Source organism: Lagenorhynchus albirostris, chromosome 5 (genome assembly GCF_949774975.1).
Source record: "Lagenorhynchus albirostris chromosome 5, mLagAlb1.1, whole genome shotgun sequence".
NCBI lineage: Eukaryota > Metazoa > Chordata > Mammalia > Artiodactyla > Delphinidae > Lagenorhynchus > Lagenorhynchus albirostris.
This window is the reverse complement of record NC_083099.1, coordinates 93,191,000-93,215,029: the sequence shown is the minus strand read 5'-3', so window position 1 is coordinate 93,215,029 and position 24,030 is coordinate 93,191,000. Positions and strand designations below refer to the sequence as shown.

Genomic DNA, 24,030 nt, shown 5'->3' with positions numbered 1-24,030 from the left:
ATTTCTGGTGCTGCCGGTTTGGAAATATAGACACATGCCTCAGTAGTTATTAAGCCTTGTGGAAGAGGTTCTCTAAAATAAACCTTTGCATTATATGATTTCAAAATTCATTGTTCATTGTATCATCAGCTACATAACAAGTGGATACATTAGAAAGTGGGTCATTTATAACTGCCAACACCACCTCCTTTTCTTTCCTATTAGCTGGATATGGTCCACTGTGTATTCAGCTTTTAATTTCTTTAGCATTCTACTGTTGAGCAGTAGCTTCAACTAAAGAATACGCTTTAGCCCTATTTTCACCATAAAAATGACCGAAATGGAATGAAAGTTGCATCTTGGCTCCAATGAACAGAAAAAAATTACAATACATTCACAGTTCTGTTGATTGTGTTAAGGGTCTCCCTCAGTTCATGGATTTATCTTTTTGAAAGCAGATCTACTCTCCGCATGCCAAAAATCTTGCTGGTATTGTTTGGCTCATGTCCCTTTTTATTTAATATAAGGTATTATTGTGTAATAAGTGTGGGGGAGGGGCTAATAGTTTTAGCTCCTTTGCTAGCTGCTCCAGTCTTTCCAAACTGTAAGATACATATAATATAGTTATATGTCCTTATAATGAGATTATACAGTGAGATTGTTCCTACTGGTCTTTTACACATAAAATAATTATGGTCATTCCTACCTCAGGTAAAGACATTTTGCTAAGAAGAAATTGATTTTTATGTAACAGGGTCTCTTTGTAGTTTGCTCTAACCAAGATTAGTACTTGTCAAGTAGCTATTAACTTCAATCCTTCTATAAAAAGATACATTTAAGCAATTACCACTACTAGCTTCTTGAGAAAATTGTGTATAATTTAGTCATTTTCATTGTATGTAATGAGTAATTTGGTACTTGATGAAATGGTTAACTTGTGTCTGTGACTCTTGCAGATCCTACAGAGCAGGTGACAATACAAGTGCTTCCATCAAAAAATGCCATCAAAGAAGGGGACAACATCACTCTTAAATGCTTGGGAAATGGTAACCCTCCTCCTGAGGAGTTTTTGTTTTACTTACCAGTAAGTGCTTCAGAATTACTACTTGAGTGAGACCACCATCATTCTGTCCTGTTGTTTGGCAGCTGGCTGACATTAAGAATTGTATATTCTTGGGCAGTGTGAGTGAGGAAAGGATGTTATTCTTGGAGTCAAGGGACACCTGTGGAATGTCCTTTAAAAGTTTTTTTGGCATCTGCCAGTGCTTTTGCCTTTTTTTAATTCACTGTTAAGGGAAATCAGGGGCAAAGAGGAAAAAATCTGATCATAGGAAACTGTAATGGTAGAAACTCAAGGTCTCATTATCCAAATAAACTATAAGAATCTGCTCTTCAGAAGCAAACAAATATAAAATGAAGAATGATGACAGCAAATGGTCTGATGTGGATTCTAAATCTATACACAGTGCATTCATGAACACGTCCCTGAATTTCTGATATAGGGACACTTCTGTTGCACATTATATTTAGCTTGATAGAATAAAGCAATGGGCTGTATCTCGCCATTGTATGTGGTCTTAAACAGCCATTCTCTCAACTTTTATCAGTATCACAGCTGAAAGAAATGATGTCTAGAGGATAATTTGGATGTGTTCTAGATGCTATGCAGCCAGACTAGGAGAGAGCTCTGTCTGAGGACACTTGCTGGCTCTCCCACAGCCTTCCCAAGTTGGCGTTTGACATAACCTTCCACTGGGAGAAGCCATATACAACTCTGTACTGCATTTACTGCAGGGATCTGTTCACAGATGTCACCCACTGCATTGTTCAGTAATGTTTAAGAGTATCATCCACTATATTACTCAGAAGACAAGTATAAGTGATTTCCTTTCTACTTAAATGTTGACAGAAAATTCTGTTTATCTTAATAAACTGACATTGTTTTTGTCTAAAGCACAAATGAAAAATTGAAACTAATTATGTTTCTACCTTGATTTTTTAGGGATGACAGAGCCAAATTTGTGTCTTAGTTTTAACAACAATTATCTTTTTTGTTACTATATCCTCCTAATTCATCTATATATTTTTTAAATTCTTAGTTATTAATTCTTTTCTTTTTCTTTTCTATTTTTAAAATTTCTTTTCCCCCTCTCTTTCTTTCTTCCTCCCTCCCCTTCTTCCTTCCTCCCTCCCTCCCTTCCTTCCTTCCTAATTTGGATTATATGTTATGTTTTCTTTTAAGCTGCCTCAAATCTTTTTGTCAGATTAAGCAAGGGATAAATGTAAAAATAAAATATTAGACATTTTTTTAAAATCTGCCTTAACAAACACAAGCCATGCTGTCAATAAAATAGATGTCATCAATACAATGTAAATTAGCTTCTCAATTTCCTTAAAACCAAATTACCAATTATTTTTCCAGGATTCAGATAATACAAACTCTACTCTCATTTGTCCAATCGAATAAATACATTCCTTTTTTTTTCTTATCTGAGAAAATGTCATTTTAATCAAGAAATATAACTGTTCTTATTGTAGCTACCAAGTGTAATCATCTGACATTTTGCCTCTATCAAAAGGGACAGCCCGAAGGAATACGAAGTTCAAATACTTACACATTGGCAGATGTGAGGCGCAATGCAACAGGAGACTATAAATGCTCCCTGATAGACAAAAAAAGCATGATTGCTTCAACAGCCATCACAGTTCACTGTAAGTCACCTTATTCTTCATTACCAGCTTCACTTTAAAGGCCTCTCATAGTCTAACTTTGCTATCTCTTCAAATAAATTGCAGCTATATTTTTCTTAAATAATGTGGTTTCAATAGACTTACTAAAGAGCATCAGCGTGAGCCCAACTTTGGTCCAGATTTGCCCTCCAATATGAAATCTTGAATGGATCTAATAATTGCAACTTTTGGCAGTGATAAACCTCTATCTTCTTTCTAAATGTCTTCAGTTTGTGGTATTAATAAAATATTCACATGCATCTTAAAGAAATAAATTATTTTATATCTTAAGAAAATATTTGGATATTCTCGAAGTTTACAAGGTTTGCATTTGGCCAAGAAAAGTGTAGGTTAAGTATCTTTTTTAAATTACAGAGTACTCTTAACACCCAAGCCCAAGCAACAGAAATTTTCTAGAAACAGAACCACTTCGAAATCACCCAGAACTTTTAACCCACTTTTATACTTCAGATACTCCAAAAGTTATATTTACTCCAGTAGATAGAAAAAAATAAATATGCATAGAAAACAGGTACTTCACTTGAGTTCTTCATTTTGTAATTCCTGACAGTCTGTATTATTGATGTACCCTATGCATTGTAGAAATGGGAAACTAATTTGAACTGCTCCCTGGTGACACTAGAATACACAGAGTGCTTTGGGCAAATGTCAGTCTTGCTTGGAAATATAAGCCAAATTTTCTAATAAGTCCTTTGCACCCAACAGCACCTCTAGACATGATCCATTACAGTAAGGTTTCTCTAGACATGATCCACTACAATCCCATTGAATATGAGAGTTTCTTTGTTTCAAAATTGAAAGAGATATTAGAAACTGTTCTGAGGAAATGGTTCTAAATCTATTACTCTACCCATAACGCTTGGAAAACACGTAGGATAGGAGCTAGAAGTTTGAAGGAGGTACATCGGGGAATAGAGTAACCAGATGGTTGCTTTTGAGTGTCTGATGTTGGGAGCACACCCTGGGGAGCCCTGTGGTTACAGTGGACTGTTAAGAAATATTCACAGCTAAGCTACTTCTCTGTTTGCTCCATTTTCATGTTGAACATATCTGAGTGTGTCTGCCATCAGGGGCTAGTTAGAGAGAAAACAGTGACCTGTCAGGATAACAACTGTGCTACTTTTTCTCTGAGGACATTTATCCAGTTTGTTCCATAGGGGAAAAGAAGTGAAGTGAGGGAATATAACCAGCAGATAAAATTGCCTGTGGAATAACTTTCTGATATCATTGTTCATGAAATTTTTGGGCCAATAACCAATAATCTCCAGTGCTTAGTGATGGTACAATCTGCTTATGTTTTTTTTGGCTTTTTGTTTTTTTTTTTTTTTAGGTACGCGGGCCTCTTACTGTTGTGGCCTCTCCCGTTACGGAGCGCAGGCTCCGGACGCGCAGGCTCAGCGGCCGTGGCTCACGGGCCCAGCCGCTCCGCGGCACGTGGGATCTTCCCCGACTGGGGCACGAACCCGCGCCCCCTGCATCGGCAGGCGGACTCTCAACCATTGCGCCACCGGGGAAGCTCCCTGATTATGTTTAAGAGAGGCTAGCTACTCAGGACGCTAAAGAAAGAGAACTCTCATTTATATCACCTGTATATCAGGCAGAGAAGGATAGATGGCAGAAGGTTTAGGCAAAAGGCTGTGCTGCAGCTACATAATACCTCAATGATTAGGTGCGATTAAAAAGAAAGTAAACAAAAGCATGTAACAGTTTAATTGAATTTCAGTGCATTTAATTGGATTTAAATACATTTTGGTTTTGGAAGGTAGGCTTTAACACTGGGCTGTAAGGCCTGTGTTGCTCTGAAAAGCTAAAATACCATATGCTAACATATATATATGGAAGCTAAAAAAAAAAAATGGTACTGATGAACCTAGTGGCAGGGCAGGAATAAAGACGTAGACATAGAAAATGGACTTGAGGACAAGGAATGTGGGAGGGGTAGGACATGGGAAGCTGGGGCGAAGTGAGAGTAGCATCAACATATATACACTACCAAGTGTAAAATAGATAGCTAGTGTGAAGCAGCAGCATAGCACAGATCAGCTCGGTGTTTTGCTACGACCTAGAGGGGTGGGATAGGGAGAGTGGGAGGGAGACGCAAGAGGGAGGGGATATGGGAATATATGTATTTATATGGCTGATTCACGTTGTTGTACAGCAGAAACTAGCACAGTATCGTGAAGTAATTATACTCCAATAAAATCTATTAAAAAGAAAAAGCTAAAATAACATTGCAAGTAAATCAAGATTTTACTCTAAATTACATGAAATGAAAACATAAAAGTCTTATTTTTGCCCATTTATTCTAAATTGTTTGCTTTCAAAAAAGATTTGTTTCCTTTCCATAGATGACTAAAGGGAGCAGATAGAGAAGCACCAACCAGTACTTGCACATATTAGCAGAACAGACCTCTCATCAGGCTTTTAGCCCACAGATCTATAGTTGCTGATGAAGCATTTACTAGTCCTCTGCCAATTCACGCACATATAGATTCTTCATCTAAGCTTTCAAAGTCCATCATCATCCTTTAAAATCACTTCTTTTATCTTCTCACTGGCAAGTTAACTGTCCAGCTAAGAAAAGTTTTAACTTGCCCTGAATTGAATTTTCACCTAAATATAATTCACCCAAATATTCTGAGGAAACTCCGCTTTTCTATGTGATAATGCCTATTTTAATATTAATGAGAAACATGCTTCTTCCCTTCATTCATTCAACAATAGTTTTTGAGGGCCTACAATGTGGCAGACACTGTAGATACACAGTGACAACTCAAGTCATGGTCCCTATCCCAAAGATGCTTACAGCCTAGCAGGCAAAACAAGTGTTAAAAATAATGCTGTAAACAGTCAATAAATTACAATTATAACATGTAAAACCAAGGAGAAGCACAGGATGCAATAGCAAATCCCACTGCCATAGGATAAAGTCCCAACTCTTAGCATGGCAAGCACAGTCCTTAGTCTGGCCTTAATTACTTGTATAGGTTTACCTTCCATGTGTTATAACCATTCATACCAGTTTACTCACCACTGTGAAATCTGCCAAGCTCTCTCACTTCTTTGCCTTTGCTTATGTGGCAGAAGTTTTCCCAACATCTTTGCTTATCAAAGCCCTTCTCAACCATCAGGGGCCACAAACAGATACTGCCTCCATGCAATGCCTTTATTACTGCTTTGAAAGCCAAGTTGGTTCTGTTCTCCACACTCCCATAAGTCTTCGCTTGTACCTCTGTCTGTAGCCCTTACTCTAGTTTTTCAGCAAATATTTCTTGAGCTCCTAATCTATAGCACGTTTGCCACTAGGTGCTGATTTCATGCTGCCGTGTAGTGTCATCACAGAGTTGAGTGCATATTACCTCTACCTCAAATTGTAAATTGTAAGCTCATTATTCATCTCAGTATCTCCTGTCAGTGCTTGGATCATAGTAGTTGTACAATAAATGTTCTATTGAACTGGATTTTCCTCATACAGATCATACTATGACAGTAAGATTTTTATAGAAATTACTTTCCATCTGAAAGATTTTACTTCCTTAGATGTATTTATACTCTGTTTTTAAAAAATGGTATCTGCTGACAGTGTACCTAATAATAAATCTTATTTAAAATTTCAACTGCATGAGAAACGGGATAGGATTTTTGAAAAATATCTAACCATTATAGTCAATTCTCTTTGAAGAAACACGTAGACACCTAATGGTTTTTTCGTTTATCACCTGCTGTCTAAATATACTTGATTTTCCCATGGTGTGCCTTATCAGCTCTTTTTATAATATTTACTTAGTCATCATCTTTCTTTATTTTCTTCCAGAAGTGATTTAAGAATTTTTTTCTAAAGGTGATAGGCCCCAGGTGAACACTTACATGCAGTCAAAACATCAATCATGTTAACTGCAAATAAATGCATAATCAATTAGATTGACCATTCACTTGTCCAAACTGATCTCAAAGCTGGCTTGAAAAGCTAGACTGATTATGCTACAGTTCAGTTATTTCAGTCACATAAATCACTTCTGAATTTCAAGTACAGTTAGAAGGATTTTTTTTTCTTTCATCTATTTTTTTCTCAAAAAATATTTTGACTCTCTTTCTGGAGTTGCATTTCAAGCATATTTTCTGCTTCACAGATTTGGATTTGTCCTTAAACCCAAGTGGGGAAGTGACCAAGCAGATTGGCGATGCTCTGCCTGTGTCATGCACAATATCTGCTAGTAGGAACGCAACTGTGGTATGGATGAAAGTAAGTAATATTCCTTGGTAATATTCCACTGTTTGAACTGATTTCTTTTTAGGCTTCTCTTATATATTTATGCAATATGTTTATACACCCACACTCATACTCTGTTTCTCTCTATATAATACAAATCATACCACAATAAACTTTTTCAGAGGTACTCAGCATCACTATGGCATCCATAATTGATTCTCTGAAACTTAGTTTGGGGCATTAATTTAATTATGTGTATCTACTGAGTAATTATACACATACACACATGCACATGGTTACACACACATATACAGTTATATACTTTAGGGATTAACAACTTCCAATGTGTTTTAATCCACAACATTATAAACAGTGTGTTTACAACAACCATGTGAAATATGTAGGAAAATGATTATTTCCCCACATTATTCAAAAGAAGTTGAGGCAGGAGAAATCAGAGAGCCACAGGTGACAGAGTGGAGACGAGCTCAGGCCTTACCCAGCATAAATACTGCACTCTAGTCACATAACCTTCTGCCTTTCTGCTGAAACTGACCTTAAGTGTCTGAATGTGGGTTCCATGAATTAGTAGCTCCTTGAAGGCAGAGATCTCTTTTCACCTCTGGGCCATAGTAGAACACCTGGAACATACTAGGAGCTTTGTCTGTATTTCCTGAGTACTTACATTCTTGTAATTGTCTGAAATGTAGGCCATTACCTGGGGACCCAAACATTGCTATTATCTTTTTAGAGTGAGAAAGTAGAATTGGTAATTGGTGATTTGAGACAAGGTTATCACCAAAGGGAAAGGTTGTAACTATGTTCCCTCCACTCGAATCCTTGGCTAGTGTATCTGAACACCCAGTCCATTTATTACTAGAACATGGCATATAACAGAAGCACTTAACCAGTGATGTGTTGACAAAACACATACAAACCACTTAAAATAGGGGTTGGCAAGAATTATCTTTGTAAAAAAAATTGTGGGAAATTTATTGCTAGAGTTTCTTCTTGATGAAAATGTTAATTATTTTCTATTGCTTTCTTATCTCTTTTCATGCTGGATCCTCTGTTACTTGTTATCTTACTCTTAAAGCTCAGTTTCTTATTTCACTTTCTTTTAAACACAACCTCATCACAACTTCTTATTTACTCAGATAGTTAAAATGCATATTTAACATGAGGTATTTGTAGTAGTTAATGGTCAAAGGGCTAGACAAGTTCTAGGCATATGAACACTCACAGTGTGTCTTACTACAGGACTGGAGAAACTAAGTTTACTTGGCTAAACCAGTTTCCACATCAGCTGCAGTCACTGCTGTTGATTAAATACCTCATGTCAGTAGTGCCGATCAATATTGCCTGGCCATTGGTTAGTTGATGGAAATGGAAAAAAATTCGTAGTGAACAAATACCACATAATCTTAAGATTGTGTTTAGTTGTCTTCTTAGGAGCATTTCAATTTCTGGTAAATAACATTATTTTCTGTCTATAAAATGATTTTCAAAATTAAATGTTGCATTTCCTTTGTTCATAGGAATTAGGATAGTAATCTGTTATTAAAGGTTTCTTTAAAAATCATTTTTGTCATAATTGCCATGGGTGTGTAATGGATCCCCTGTCTTGAAAACTGTCTCCTATAAAATGACTTTCAGGTATTTATATCCATCATTGATTATGTAGCACAAGTCTCCGATATCTGTCAATTCAAATTCATCTACATTTACTATAAGGAGTAGCTACTATCAACTGAGAATTCTCCTGAATGTAAACACATTGTATTATGCATATAATTAAGTCCTCATAACAATTCAATATGGTAAGATTACTACCCCATTTTACAAATAAGGAAACCAAGTCTCAGAAGTTTATGAACTTGTTCCAAATTATAAATTCAGTAAATGGAAGAGTCTGACGTAAAACTCTGATATGTCTAACTCTAAAAGTACAGAGGAAAAAAGAAATCTATTTTTGAAAGAATTTGAAGTTAAAAAAAGAAGCTTTCATTTTCATTAGACCCAGAAGTATAATTTTGGGCTTCATTATTATGTAATAAATACATGGAGAGTTATAATTGTGCCATGTAACATAATTAACTTTTTATTTAATCAGGATAACATCAGGCTTCGATCTAGCCCATCATTTTCTAGTCTCCATTATCAAGATGCTGGAAACTATGTCTGTGAGACTGCTCTGCAAGAGGTTGAAGGACTAAAGAAAAGAGAGTCATTGACTCTGATTGTAGAAGGTAATAAAATACGTGAGCACCAATTTAAATTTTTCTTTGAGAATTTAATATCTCTTTCTTTTATGATCTCAGTTCAACATCTTATTTTAAGTGTAATGACATTTTAGGAAAACCTCAAATCAAAATGACAAAGAAAACTGATCCCAGTGGACTGTCTAAAACAATAATCTGCCATGTGGAAGGTTTTCCGAAGCCAGCTATACAGTGGACAATTACTGGCAGTGGAAGCGTCATAAACCAAGCAAGTATTTGTCTTCTTGTTATGTGCTGAACTTGGTCCAATGTGGGGTTTTATTTAGGTACCTAAACTGTAGGCTAGCTTGTTATCAACATGAAATTTGCAGTATATTTTCAGAAGCAGCTTTTGCTAACTTCTTAATTTTCCCAAAGGAAGACCATAACTCAAAGAGAAATTTAAAATCATAGGGCCATGGAGAATGGAAGAATCATTTTGTTGTGGTCAATATCTGTTTTTAAAAGGAAATAAATTAAGTGTTGTTCCATGATCATTAATTCCTGAAACTTGGGTGATTAAAGCAGTAAGGTATATGCTTTCCTGCATCATGAACTTCCACATCTGAGTATAAGTGGCCTCACTTATACTTTGCTTACTTATGCACATTAAGTGTTATTTCTTCTTGAAACTGGGCTCTGGGTTGTGGTGAAGAACATAGTATACTGTGAACATATGGTCTGATTTGCGTGTGCCAGGGCCAGAGTAAGGCTAGCTAAATATATAGTGTCTAGGTTGGTTCCTGCTGAACAAAAATATTCATAAAGTATTCATAAAATAAACAGTAATATTTGTATCTTTGTCACACCATTTTAGTTGGTAGTAGTAAAGGGCTAAGAACTTATGAACACTACCATTAATTTTCTTTGACACACACACACACACACACAAAGATGAGAATATGGTCTATCACTAACAGTTCAGAGCTGTAATTCCCTTAAATTGCCAGTCAGCTTGAGTTACTGACATACTTGTTAATTCCATTTTCTCTAAGACAGTCTTCATGTCTGTCTTCACAGCGCAGCCACCTAAAGACTCTTCAGGAATACCCAGATGTGCCATTTGATTGTTTGAATCTTCTGTGCTGCCTTCTTCCCAGCTTCAGACCCAGTTGAAATCTGAGAAGGCATGCATAAACCAGAGTTTCAATATAAAGTTAAAATGTCCATTCTTTCTCTGTCTGGGGAAGTTGGGCTGCTGGTCCAGCTTATGCAATGTAGTTTTGCAGAGCAAGGTGAATTTTGGCTCTTTCACCTATGGGTGATGGATATAAATTTGCATAGCTCAAGTATGGAAGGTCCCCAAAGGAGTGGACACAAGCAAATGCCTCCTGATTTGGTTAAGTGTGATGCGGACACACAAGCAAGAGAACATGCCTGAGGAGGACAAAAAGGCTCTTGATTTCAGAAAAAAGACCTGAATCGCTGACAATGTACACATCTATTTTTTGGCATAAAAAAATGACTGTTTCTTTTCTATTCTTTTTTCTTTGTAGTTCAATTTAGTAATAATTACAGCAAAAATAACTTTTGTTACTGGGTAATGCAAACAAAGAAAATAGAAAAATAAGCATCTGGTAAATATTTGATGAATAAAAAGATACAAAGGTTTAAAAGGCCATCCTAGAAATAAGCAAATGTATTGTAGAGATAAACATAATAAAAACAAAGATTCAGTGAGAGTTATGTGAAAAATACTAGTGGGAAATGGAAAAGAAGCAGGTGAACTTACTATAAGGATAAAAATAATAATGCCATTCTTCATTGTCAAGAAGGACTGATTCTGGCCCACTAGGTGGTATGTTATTTTTCTTGTCCTAGGTTTGTGCTGATACATCCATAATTTTTTATTTGTTCCCTCCTCAATCACATGGTGAATCTATTATTTTACAACTACTGTTACTTGTGTCCCACCCCTACCCCAGGGGCTCCATGATGTCTCTAAGCATGAAGCTCTCTCCTGTCCTCAAGGCCTTTAAGATGTAGTTGAGGAGAAAGCACGTAGAGAACAATACAGGATGTGGTGTGTATAATATGCCTCAGAAAAGAATACAAGTACATGCTTGCTTTAGTGGAGTTGGACTTAGGAGTCATGTCCTGGGGAAGAGATTAAAGTGAATTTTCTCTTACGTTTGAAGGAATTAAATGGCAGTGATGATCCTCATTAATACCTCACAAAAACCAAATGAACTTACCAGTCACTGAAAAAATAACCTATCCTCTGTATTTAGCTCAAGAAAATTCAGGAAAAAAATAGTCTTTTTCCCATGAGAAAACCATACATACATATGCACTTAGATATCATGGCTTAAGATAAAGGGATTCACCCCTGTAGTGAAGAACAATGACATAGTTTACAAATAGAATTAAATTCATGTTTATTAGGAGAAAATTGGTGATGAGTTAATCTCTAACTAATTATTTTGAGACAGGTACTATCATGTCAAAATAATGACTAACCTGAGCATCTATTGAAAAAGAAGAGTTTAATTGATTTAATTATTAGAATTAATAATAGAAGCATAAACAGAAATCCAGGTATGGATTCGCTACTCTTTTTCCTCCATGCTGTGGTTATAAACCTAAACTGGTTTTATCTATGACCTTACATGTACCCTTGAACACCAGATAACACGACAGAACACCACACCTATCCCATTTCATTCAATATTACTCTTTCTCATGTTTTTAATTCATTTCCATTTCTAAATCCATTTTCCTTTTCTTTTTCCAGACAGAGGAATCTCCTTATATCAATGGCAGGTATTATAGTAAAATTATCATTTCCCCTGAAGAGAATGTTACATTAACTTGCACAGCAGAAAACCAGCTGGAGAGAACAGTAAACTCCTTGAATGTCTCTGCTAGTGAGTATTTCATTTCTGGCATTAAAAATGTAAGAAAATTTGAAGTTATTCTTCATTAGTTTAAAATCTTCAATTCCATCTTCCTGTGCTGCATTATGGTAAGTTTTATTTATTTATTTTGCATTTGGTATCATCATCATAAGGTTCTTCTTTTTTCTTTTTTCCTGGTATCCATTCTTGTACAATCCTTGTCTTGACAGTTAAATCATTTCATGTTTTATGGGTCAGAGACTTTATCTTGTACAGGAATATTTCCAAGATCAACAGAGGATAAGGACTAAGTTGCTCTTACTTAATCCATGTTTTGTGTTCAGAGTACAGATAATTCAAAGATTATCTGAAAACATTTCTGTAACAATTTTAATTTTGGTAATTTTTTAATTCCCCTTAATCTATTATTTTGCATTTCAATTCTTTGTAGTATTTATCCTATTCTTATTTTGCACAGGGATGCCACATGCTTAAAGTCGTTCAGCAAGTTGGTAGTAAAACTGATACCAGAATTCCTGAAATCTAGTTTCAGAAATTGATGCTTTTGAATATCATATTTGAATCATAGGTTACAAAAACAAACAAGTGAGATTATCTCAGAGAAAGTGACAAAAAAATCTGTCAATGTTGAAATCAAGTAATGGAAACATACCAGTAGCAGCTTCTTTATTTAATTTGAAATTATCTCTCATCTTCAATTCTGTAATTCTTTTTTTTGTCATGTCAGTCTTAAATCAGGGCTGGCTTAGAATGAGGTTCAGTTCTGGACAAGATGCTAACTGACCCTCCAAACCTTCATTCTTCAGTCAGTTGGAATCCTGTATGTGACATTAGCAGGATAAAGATATACTAGATAGGAATTAGCTGGAGCTAGGAGAAAATAATTATCTAAAGATAATGGTCCTTAACAGAATATGACTGGAATTTAAAAGCCTTTTGGATTGACAGGAGAAAAGAACCAAACGAACATAACTCTAAAATAGGAGTACTGACTTCTCTTAATTCAATTCAGTGAGTATTGATGTGTCCTACCTAAAAAGAGAACTTATCCTTTCTTCCTGAACACAAGTCTCTCTTTTTATTCTAACCCATCGAATAGTGGTTTTCTAGACCTTGCAGTGGTTTGATCAACATCTAATACCGTCATTTTCAAGTTCACTGAGCACCGAGAAATTCCAATATAGTATGTATGAGGAGGGGTCTAGGAATCTGCATTTTAACAAACATCACTGGAAGTTCTGATGCAAGCCCATGTGCATAGAAGAATATTTATTTAGTCTAATATTAGATGATAATCCACCACAGTGACAATCCTTAACATGGGCCAGGAGCACAGCACTATCAGAGTCACTTGGAGGGCTTTTACAAGCATCAACATACATTGCCCCTTCACCTCTGAGACGTCCCCAGTTTTGTTTTGATGTGTTTTTTTTTTTTTTTTTTTTTTTTTTTTTGCGGTACGCGGGCCTCTTACTGTTGTGGCCTCTCCCGTTGCGGAGCACAGACTCCGGACGCGCAGGCTCAGCGGCCATGGCTCACGGGCCCAGCCGCTCCGCGGCATGTGGGATCCTCCCAGACCGGGGCACAAGCCTGTGTCCCCTGCATCGGCAGGCAGACTCTCAACCACTGCGCCACCAGGGAAGCCCACGTCCCCAGTTTTAACCTCCACCCCTACCACTTTGAGAATGTCTCTAGTGGCAAATCCCTGACACTAGAGGATGAAAATGAATTCTCCTCCGTTGAGGTCAGAAAATTGGAAAAAAGTTGAGAAACACTACATTGAAGATTTCATACACTGCAACTTGTTTCTCTTAAAAAAGAAGTCCTATTAAAAGGTGGTAGATAGTGGGGAAATTAATATGGATTTCAGATCAATACTGTAGCTTGTCAGTTGTGAAGTTATCTGTGGTAGATTAATACCTTTGTAGTTTTAACTACTCTCCTTTCTTTAAAACATGATGAATTTCTTGGTAGGGAAGTTCACACTCTATTAAGTGTAAATTTTTTTCTACCCTTAGCTGTAGAATAGATATTTTATCTTTGAGTATTTTTACATCATACTATAATGGTAAAGGTGACTTTCATATATCAACAAATTTTGTTTTTAATTTCATATTAACATTTTTCATTTCAGTAAGTATTCCAGAACACGATGAGGCAGACGAGATAAGTGGTAGGTACTATGCTGCCGACTCTTCTTCCTTGACTATCCGCTCAAGATTTATGAAGTGTCATTGTATAAGTAATTTTCTTAGCTGTCACAATTTTGACTTGAATTAAAATAGCAAATGAGACAAGAGAGTAAGAGTGCTAAAATTTTAATCCTTTAAAAGCACAAGTTTGCATGTTACTCTTAGTAGTGAGCCTCAGTCATTTTTAATAAGAAATAATAACTAGATTGACGTATTTTCACAAATGCTTGGCATTGTCTGTAATTGCATGGGCTTTTCTTTTTTGTTGTAGATGAAAACAAAGAAAAGGTGAATGACCAGGCAAAACTAATTGTGGGAATCGTTGTTGGTCTCCTCCTCGCTGCCCTAGTTGCTGGTGTCGTCTATTGGCTGTACATGAAGAAATCAAAGTAAGTTGTAGAAAAAAGATCTTCATTGTTCATTGACTTTCACTGGGAGAAAATACAGTGTGATCATTATGCTCATTTCAGCTGGGCATGTAATTTCTATAATAGGAAAGACATATCCCCCAAATCAGGCTGATCATGTTTTGTCTTCAGCTCACTGTGACTATATTACTAAGACTGGGGACATGGCCTGGAGTGATTTCACCTGTGTCCCCTTATTTTTCTCAGTCAGTGGTCTGAATTCAATTATCTGATTGTTTTTCAATGCTTAGGTAGATTTCTAAAAGGCACGTAGTGCCTAGAAGTCAGCCATTCTAAACAGTTTGGCTGAGGTTCCTGGAGATTAAGTAAAAGCGGTTAGTACATCCTGCAGGGACAGCTGGGTGTCTTTGCAGTGACAGGTCTGGCCAGCAATGCAAGTGTTGGTGAGGTAGAGCCATCTTGTTGTCACTACTTCTCTATTCTACTTAGGTCACTTTGTTCCATAGAAGAATCTAATTCAGGGAAAAAGTCATCATTACGTTGTCTTGAGTTTTAAAACAATGATTAGACAAAGTACCAAGATTACTTTAAAAATGATTTAGATGATGTTTAAAGATTATTAGAGTCATGAAATAATACATATGGTATCAACCTCACAAATCATCTAACAGTGGTTTATAATGAAAATTCGGTTGACCAATGAAGATTCTTAACATACACACACGCCTAGTATTCCTCATTGTCCCAGCTCTGACCCTAGGTTCAGATGCAACTGGTCAGAGATGCAATTCTAGCGTTGCAGTTTTTAAAAGCTCCATTGGTGATTATGTGGTGTACCCCTGGTTTCAAACATGGGTTTCAAACTCCTGTATCTAATAAATGAGGAAATCGAATTTTGCAAGGGGATATGTATAGCTAGTGGCAACTTTAGACTTTATTTTATATTTTCTTGATGTCTTGATATAACCCCTTTCAACAACTCAGGTAAGTTAACTTAAAAGAAAATCAAAAGAAAAAACAGACTCAATCAGATCCATGATCTCACCCTGTAAAGATACAAATGTCAGTGAAGTAATATTTGAATGGAGCTGCCATCAAATGGAGGCAGTGGCTCAGAATTTTTAAAGTCACATGATGTGAGCATGTACTGAGTTATATTTCGTTCTCATGATCCATCTCTGAAGTAGGTACTCTTATTATACATATTTTACATTGGAAAAAACTAAGGCAAAGAATGGTTAAATGACTTGCTTGAGATTACACAGTTGTAAGGGATAATTATATTCGATTTAAGGCAGTGATATTTTAGAATCTTTGTGCTTAATTACTAGTTCTTATTTTCTCTTGTTATGCCTTACTTTTTCTCTTTTTCAGTCACATAAGGCAGAAACACATTGCTGTTGTGTTTACATTGTTGTGTTTACATTGTGTTGTAGTTGATATACATGTCCACTCACACTAGGGCACAGTCAGTTCTAATCTTGGCACTTCAGTCCTCAATCTTGAACAGTCTGCACTATCACTTGATAACAAATGTGGGTTTTTTTCTCAGCGAAAATTTTACCTACAAACACTTCATGTTGCTTTGTGCCCATGATTTCCATGGAAAATTTAGAAGATTGCCTGTACTACGTAAAAGAAAGGAAGTGCAAACAGTTGCCCAGAGGTGGTATCTATCTTACAGAAATTCTCCTTCTGTGTGTGTTTCCTGACTATCAAAATCTTATCCTACCTTTATAATCCACAGTGAGGTGCTCACAAATCTAACAGCTTGGCCTCTAGGGTATTTTGGTTTTATTTATTTAGGGTTTCTGATGCACTCCAAAGTAATTTTATTTCTTAAAAGAATGAAAATAAAATTTCTCTGTATCCTGGAATTGAGCTGAAAAATAAACAGCAGTCCTCTACATTATGTTCAAATGAATGTTAAGTTCTTGGAGCTCCCCCAGCATCCTTAATCATCCTATTCTGATTGCCAGTGTCTCATCATACCCTGTTTGTCCTTCTATGAATAGAAAAAAATTGGGTGTGTGTTTTGTGTTTTTTTTGTTATGTCATTTGTCATTACCATACGGTAACCCAAAATTAAAATCATGGGTAAAAAAATGCTGGACATTTAGCTTCATAGTATCTTTAGGTTAAGGGTTAAGACTTCATGCATTTCCTTTAAAGTACTTCATTAAATTAAGTGCTTATTTTACCATCTGACATGAACATTTGTCTAAATAACTGTTATTTAATTGAAAAGTGCACCAACTTTTCTAGTGTCAGTATTATTGGTAATCAAAATAATAAATTTCAATTCTTACCCCAAGCATCAAAATGTTTTTATTAAGAATTTGCAGAACGTTTCAGATTTGCTAAGTGCTTCACATTTCTAACTAGTTATTCTTTCTACTGCCCTCTGAGATAAGCAAGCACTTTTGCTATATGAGTTATTGTTAACACCTGTGTCCAGAGTAAGTGCTTCAGGGTAAGAATTGCTAAGTCTATTTTTGGGTCTACTATACTCTCTTTTTTTTTCTTCTAGATAACTTCACCTTTACAAATCAATATGAGAGTTTCATTTCTGTCTTAGCTTAATTCATCACCATTTTATGTGGATATGAGAGATTTTTAATAAAGATATGGTCCATACTTTTTCCACAGATACCTAAAGAAATATACCCTTGTGTCTACCATCCTGCAAAATAATACCATCAACAATCTTAGTGAGTCACCCATTATTGCAAACAACTTTGCGCCACAATTATATTAGTTCTTTGCATTGGCAATTTAAAAAGCCAGTGGAGAGAGAAATGAGGGAAACAATCTTTTATACCCAAGTAGAATTTAAGAATACATTTGTTAACATACCTAGTGGCTACTCAAATAACATGCACTCCCCATTCCATTAATATGAGATACATATTTTTATATCTATTTTAAATATGGAAAGGATATGCTTAGCAGTTGTGCTTGACACTGTGATATGGTATATTCATTGCAGAATAAGGGCTTATGATTCCTCTGCTGTTTTGATTCATATAACTTCTCACTGGATTTTTTTTTTTAATTTGAGGTATTTTGATAGTGAGAATGGATGACTCCAATCATTTCCTGTGTATGTAGGGTATTAACTGACAGTTCCAGGCAAAAGGTATTAATTGACTAAACCCAGTTCATATCTAGTTGTTTAACAGATAGGAAACATTAAAGACCTAGAGATAATTCAATGACTTTTTAAATTATTTACTCCCTTTCTCTCCATCCTGTTCTCTGAACATTGTTTTTATATCTGCAGGAAGTTGAATGTTACTATTTGAGTTCGAAATTCTCTCCTGCATATCTTATATTACAAGAACTAATGAAAAATTAAAAGAGTCAAAGATAAAGGAAAAATGTAAGGTAGCATGATGTAGCCACAAACTTATTCAGAACTGTATTAAAACCATAATTTCCAGGTTGGTTGCATTTAAGAGACCCTTGACCACCACCATACTTCTTATCACTAAACTGGAAGTAAGCATTAACCAGACATTTGTAATCTCAAAATACACATTGTGTGAATACTGGAAGTTTACCAAGAGATTTATCTTTTGCAACTGTGGAACTCATGACTATTTTCATGAAGTTTTTGTACAATATGTAGGCAATATGGAAGTCTAAAAATCACAAATATCTTTTGTCAGTTTTGCCTTTTATAACGCTTTACTATTCTACTGTCTTAGAAAAAAAAAAAAAAGACAGTCCTAAATTGGCAAAAGACTAAAGAAGACTGCCTATAACCCCCAAACTTCAAGAAATACTGTTAAATTAAGGCTTTCTAAAACCCTTCTTATTAGTATCTCTTAATATATGGAACAGGATCTTGCAAGAAAGTTGATTTTAACTGAATTCTATTTCCAATCAATACTCTGTCTAAAATCAAATATATGTTCCCATGAGGGAACTTATTCAAGACTCCCTTCTGAATAAGTTGAAAATATAGTGCTGAAGGACCATTTATAGCACATTTTGAATGACTTTCCTCATTTATTACTATGTAAGCATCTTCTTCTCTTTTTGTACTTTTACTCAAATCCTCAAATTTTAATGAGGTAAATTTAATAAGGTAACCATATTTCATAGTATCTAAGGCTCAGTGAGTGTAATCTGCCTAAGATAACACATGCAATATCTTATTCCATATCCCATATAAACTTTCAAATATATTTTGCTGCCTCACCAGGACTTCTTTGGAATTAAAACTTTGTCTCTGACTTTGATTGCCTGCTAGCATTTAATATAGTGCTAGGGGTGGAAGGGTGTGCTCTCAAGTGCAGGGCTGATGTGGCCTCTCACCTTGTATTAGACGTCAAGCTAATCCAAGTTTTCGTTTCTTTTTCCTTCCCTACCCATAGCTTGGCAGGCAGCCAAAAGAAGGAAGAAAAGAAAATGCCCCATTATTCTATCAAAGCATAAATAACAGGGGAGACTAGAGGGGAAATAAGATAATGTGGAAATGCTGGAGTCCCCCTTTAGTCAATCACAAGGTCATTGGCCACCCAAAGGGCAGAACCATTCATGGCCCTGCCCTCTCCTACTACACGTGAACTGAAACATTTCCAGAGGAAAGAGATAGCATCAAAACATAATATTTTCAATTTTTATCTCTTCTAGCATTTCACTTCATTTTTTTTTAATTTCATGTGTTTGGTTTAATTATTGTTTCAAAGGTGAAGGGAAATCCTGTTCCTCAAGCATCTGCCTCTGCCCAGGCTGTGTTAGCACATTACCCACCTAAAGGAAACACTTTGAACGATGATGCTGAATATATGCCAGTGGCATCCTGCTTTCATGCATATTCAGTACTGTTACATTTATTTTGATCTACTGATACTTTACATAATGGTGGTTCCCATATTTACTATTGCCCAGGTGAAAGCCATTTTCTATTTTTCACTGAAGACATTAGGAAATCTATTTTAATGGAGAGTTTCTTTGGAGAGTCTTAGAAATGCTAAGGATATCAAATTGAAACTTGTAATAAGTCCAACTATTTATTCTTCTTTGTTTCCTTCTTCAAACCCAGAAATTGCTGACAACTGTCTTTCTAAGATGCAGTGGTTAGAGACCTCCTCTCCTCCTCTAGCTCTTTATTAAGCTTGGCCCAGGAGGAAATTTACTTTGCTGAGAGCTGTGACCAGGGAAGAAAGAAAAATAACTATTCTCATGGGTATGACCCTAATTACCTGCACAGGTATCAATGGCTGGTTTGCTGAAAGTGGCAATTCCACACCGCCAGGGTCCCAGTCTTAAATACCCATAGTCCTGGTGCCCTTCTGTGCTGTGTCTCAGGCATGCTATAAATGAGAAATCACAGAAAATGCCCCTCTAAATGAGGAAGTGATAATAATTCCTCATGTTGCCTCTGAGTTTTCAAATTTGTTATACATATGCCTACACTTGGGAAACCTAAAGTCTTATGAACTCTTTCATGTGTGAATTATTTTACAGGGGTATTGTTTTTATTTTCCAAATATACATTTCTGTTATAACACTTTATGTATCTTTTCTAATGACACCGCATTCCAGGATTGTGATGTACTGGTTATGTGTGCAACTCCTATCCTCCTTCACTTTTCCTATCTCCTTCATCCCCCTCTAACCTATTTGTTAGCTGAGATATAATTGACGTATAACAATGTATAAATCTAAGGTGTACCACATGTTGATTTGATACATTTATATACTGCAATATGATCTCTACTGTAGCATTAATAACACCTCCATCCAGTCTCTTAGCAACTCTGAAGCATTAAAATAAAGGCACACTGGGCTTCCCTGGTGGCGCAGTGGTTGAGAGTCCGCCTGCCGATGCAGGGGACACGGGTTCGTGCCCTGGTCCGGGAAGATCCCACATGCCGCGGAGCGGCTGGGCCCGTGAGCCATGGCCGCTGAGCTCGCGCGTCAGGAGCCTGTGCTCCACAACGGGAGAGACCACAACAGTGAGAGGCCCGCGTACCAAAAAAATTAAATAAATAAATAAATAAAGGCACACTTAGAAGACACCACTAGATTAGTTCCCTACTTCCTTTCAAGGAGATCTAGAAACAAGTTTATGGTACTGGGGAAAATCTCACAAAAATGTTTAAGAATCTTCTAAAAAGTAAAAGCAACTTGAACCTTTAATAGCCCTGCACTTACAGAAATAACACAGAAGGGGAGTTGAGAGCAAGGACTGAACTCCCTTTGGCCACTCAGTAGCTATGTGGCCTGGGCAGCTGTCCATTACTCACCATCAGTTTTGTGAGTCCCTGTCACCTGCTGGGGGCTTTCACATACACTATACATTTATCCTCACACCAGCCCTGTGAGTAGATCCTATTGTCCCCTATTTACAGAAGGGCAAGCATCTTAAGAGGAGGGACTTGTCCAGGGACTTGCAGCTAAGTCTCGACACATGAGGATGAGAACCCAGACTCACTGACCCCAAGGTCAAGACTCTTCTCTCTGCCTCACTAATTAGAGAGTCTTCCAATATTAATTTATTGTGATTCTATTATTTAAATTTTATCTCATTTTAAAGTTATAAAAAAAGCTGACTGATTGAGAACATTTAAGACAAATAATTGTAACAATTTTTATTTTAACCCAAGTGCTCGTTCTTTATTAATGCCTTAACCTCATCCCTCAAATCAGTTGACTGAAAAAAAAATGTTGACTGAAAATATTGCTAAAGGGAATGGTTTAAATAAATTTTTGTTCTCTTCCAGTAGTAGATGGAAATCTAACCTGCTTTCAAATCTCTGAAATTTCCCCAAATTAAAAAGGACACTTCCATAAAATTATATTATTTTTACCACATCAATCTCAAAACTGAGCCCAAAAGTAATCAGAATAATTTTTAGAGGCTTTTCCCTGCAAGAGAGAGTGGACTCTCAGTAACAAAAATGGAGAAATTCATTAAAAATTCCAAGTAAATCTTATATACATAGACTCAGTGAATACCCCTTCCCCCAGCAGCAACACTATTTTTATTTCTATTTAGTACATTTCACAGTGGTTAACACTTAGCTTATTTGTATAACTTGGCACAGGACTGGGAAGCCAGACTGCTGGAGCTTGAATCCTGGTTTTGCTACTTGCTAGCTCTATGACCACAAGCAAGTTTATTAGTCTCAATGTAAAATAGAGATATCCTAAGGCTAAAATAATTTAATACCTATGCAGCACTTAGAACAGTGCCTGGCACATTAAGGCATTATAAGAGTGTTAGCAGTTACGATTTTGGAGAGTGAAATTAAGAAAAGAAGGGAGATTGTTTTTACTTTTGTTTTGTAACTTTAAAATAAGAAAAATATCAGTTTGAAGTTACTCAGCTCTTATTCTACAAATATGTTTCATGTTGCTCTTAACAAACGCTTTTTTGTAATGCCAGACTGAGAGCAGTGATTCTTAGCCTGATTTTACCTGAAAGGTATGCTGAAAGATATTATGATTTGCCCTGAATACCACAGAATTCCTTCGAGGGAATTCTAATCACTCCTTTCCTCTGAATACCTCCTTCTTTTATTTGACAGAATTTGGTAAAATCACAGAAACCACTTTTCATCCCTAGACAAATACTAAATCCACCTAGAAAGTAAATAGTATTGGAAATGGAAAAGGTATCCAGATTCTCATTGTACTTTTTGCCTGGTTCTTTCAATCCCTGGCCATAAGGATCATGCTTTAGCTTTTCGCTGTATAATGTTGTTATATTAAGGTAAAACTCGCTTACGTTAAATATGCAATTAAATCTGTTTTGATAAATTTATACACCTTTGTAACCATTACTCCAGTCATGATATAGAGCATCCCATCACCTCAGAAAGTTCCCTTGGAATTCCTTCCTGTCCAGCCCTGCCATCCTTTTTCCCTTAGGCAACCACTATGCTGATCGTTATCACCAGAGATTACGTTTTCTTAATCTGGAACCTAATATAAATGAAACTATACGGAATGTACTCGTATCTGGCTTCTTTCCTTTAACACAGTGTTTCTGAGATATCAGTACATGTATTAATGATTTAATTGTTTAGAATTGCTGAGTAGTGGTCCGTTGTTAGAATATATCACATTATTTTAATCCATTCTCTTATCTATGGACACTTGGATAGTTTCAAGCCAGTATGGGCTGTCATGAATAATATGGCTAAAACCAACTTTCTATATAAGCATTTTTCGTGGGCATATGTTTTCATTCTCTTGGGCAAATACCTAGAAATGGAACTGCTAGGCTGTAGGGTAGATACTTGTTCATGAGAAATTGCCAAACAGCTTTCTCAAAGTAGTTGTCCTATTTGCAGCCCCACCAGCAATACATAAAGTGTCAGTTCTTTTACATCTTTGCATAAATTTGGTGGTGTTGTTCTGTTTAATTTTAGCCATTCTAGGAGGTGTGAAATGATATCTAATTTTGGGTTTAACTTGCATTTCCCTGAGACCTAATGATTTTAAGCTCCATGTACTTATTGGTGAGCTTCTTTTGTACAGCGACTATTCAAATCTTTTGCCTATGATTTTATTATTATTTGTCTTATGTAATTGCTCTGTAAGGGTTCTTTACATATTCTATATCAAAAACCTTTGTTATATATTGTAAATATGTTGTCGAAGTCTGTGGCTTGATTATTCTTTTCTTAATGCTGTCTTTTGATGAGCAGTTTTTAATTTTGATGAATAACAACTTATCAGTTTTTTCCTATTATATTTACTGCTTTCCGTGTCCACTCTACAAAATCTTTGCTTATTCCAAAGTGGAAAAGATATTTTTCTATGTCTTTTTCTAGAAATTTTATAGTTTTACATTTGAGTATATATCTGCTATTTTGTGTGTGGTGCAAGATAAAGTTAGTTTATTTGCTTGTTTTATGCTATATATATATATATATATATATCTCATATACATATCAAGTCATTCTAGCACCATTGGTTAAAAACTTCCTTTTGGCCTTGGCACATTTGTCATCCTCATCTTCATCCTCATCATCATAATAGTCCTTCAACTTTGATGTTCTGCTTGTGTTAGTAATTTTATATCTTTGTGTTTCCATATAAACTTGAGCAACTTGTTACTTTCTACCTCCCCCCCACCCCAATTTTTAAAGCTTCGTGAGACTATGGTTGCTTTGAATTTCTAGATAAGTTTGGGTATACTTAAAATCTTAAAAATATTTAGTCTTCCAAACCATAACCATCCTGTATCTCTCCATTCACTTAAATATTTTCCTTTTTTTCTTAGCAATATTTTATAAATTTTAATGTAGACATTTGATATGTCTTATAAAGTTCATTCTTATGTTTTATGTACTTTGCAGCTATTATAAATGCAATTATTCTGTGAGTTTTATTTTCCATTTTAATATTAGTATATAGAAATATAATTAATTTTTGCTGTTGAAATGC

General features: G+C 35.8%; 1 protein-coding gene across 1 annotated transcript in view; it reads left to right on the top strand.

The window, feature by feature from the left end:
- ALCAM (activated leukocyte cell adhesion molecule) overlaps nt 1–24,030 on the top strand; it is a 201,360-nt gene that overhangs the window by 158,908 nt on the left and 18,422 nt on the right. The window contains exons 7-14 of the mRNA XM_060150652.1: nt 936–1,063; nt 2,559–2,691; nt 6,861–6,973; nt 9,054–9,189; nt 9,297–9,430; nt 11,936–12,068; nt 14,194–14,232; nt 14,523–14,640. Coding sequence (XP_060006635.1) covers nt 936–1,063; nt 2,559–2,691; nt 6,861–6,973; nt 9,054–9,189; nt 9,297–9,430; nt 11,936–12,068; nt 14,194–14,232; nt 14,523–14,640 — 934 coding nt within the window. The remainder of the gene's footprint in view (nt 1–935; nt 1,064–2,558; nt 2,692–6,860; nt 6,974–9,053; nt 9,190–9,296; nt 9,431–11,935; nt 12,069–14,193; nt 14,233–14,522; nt 14,641–24,030) is intronic.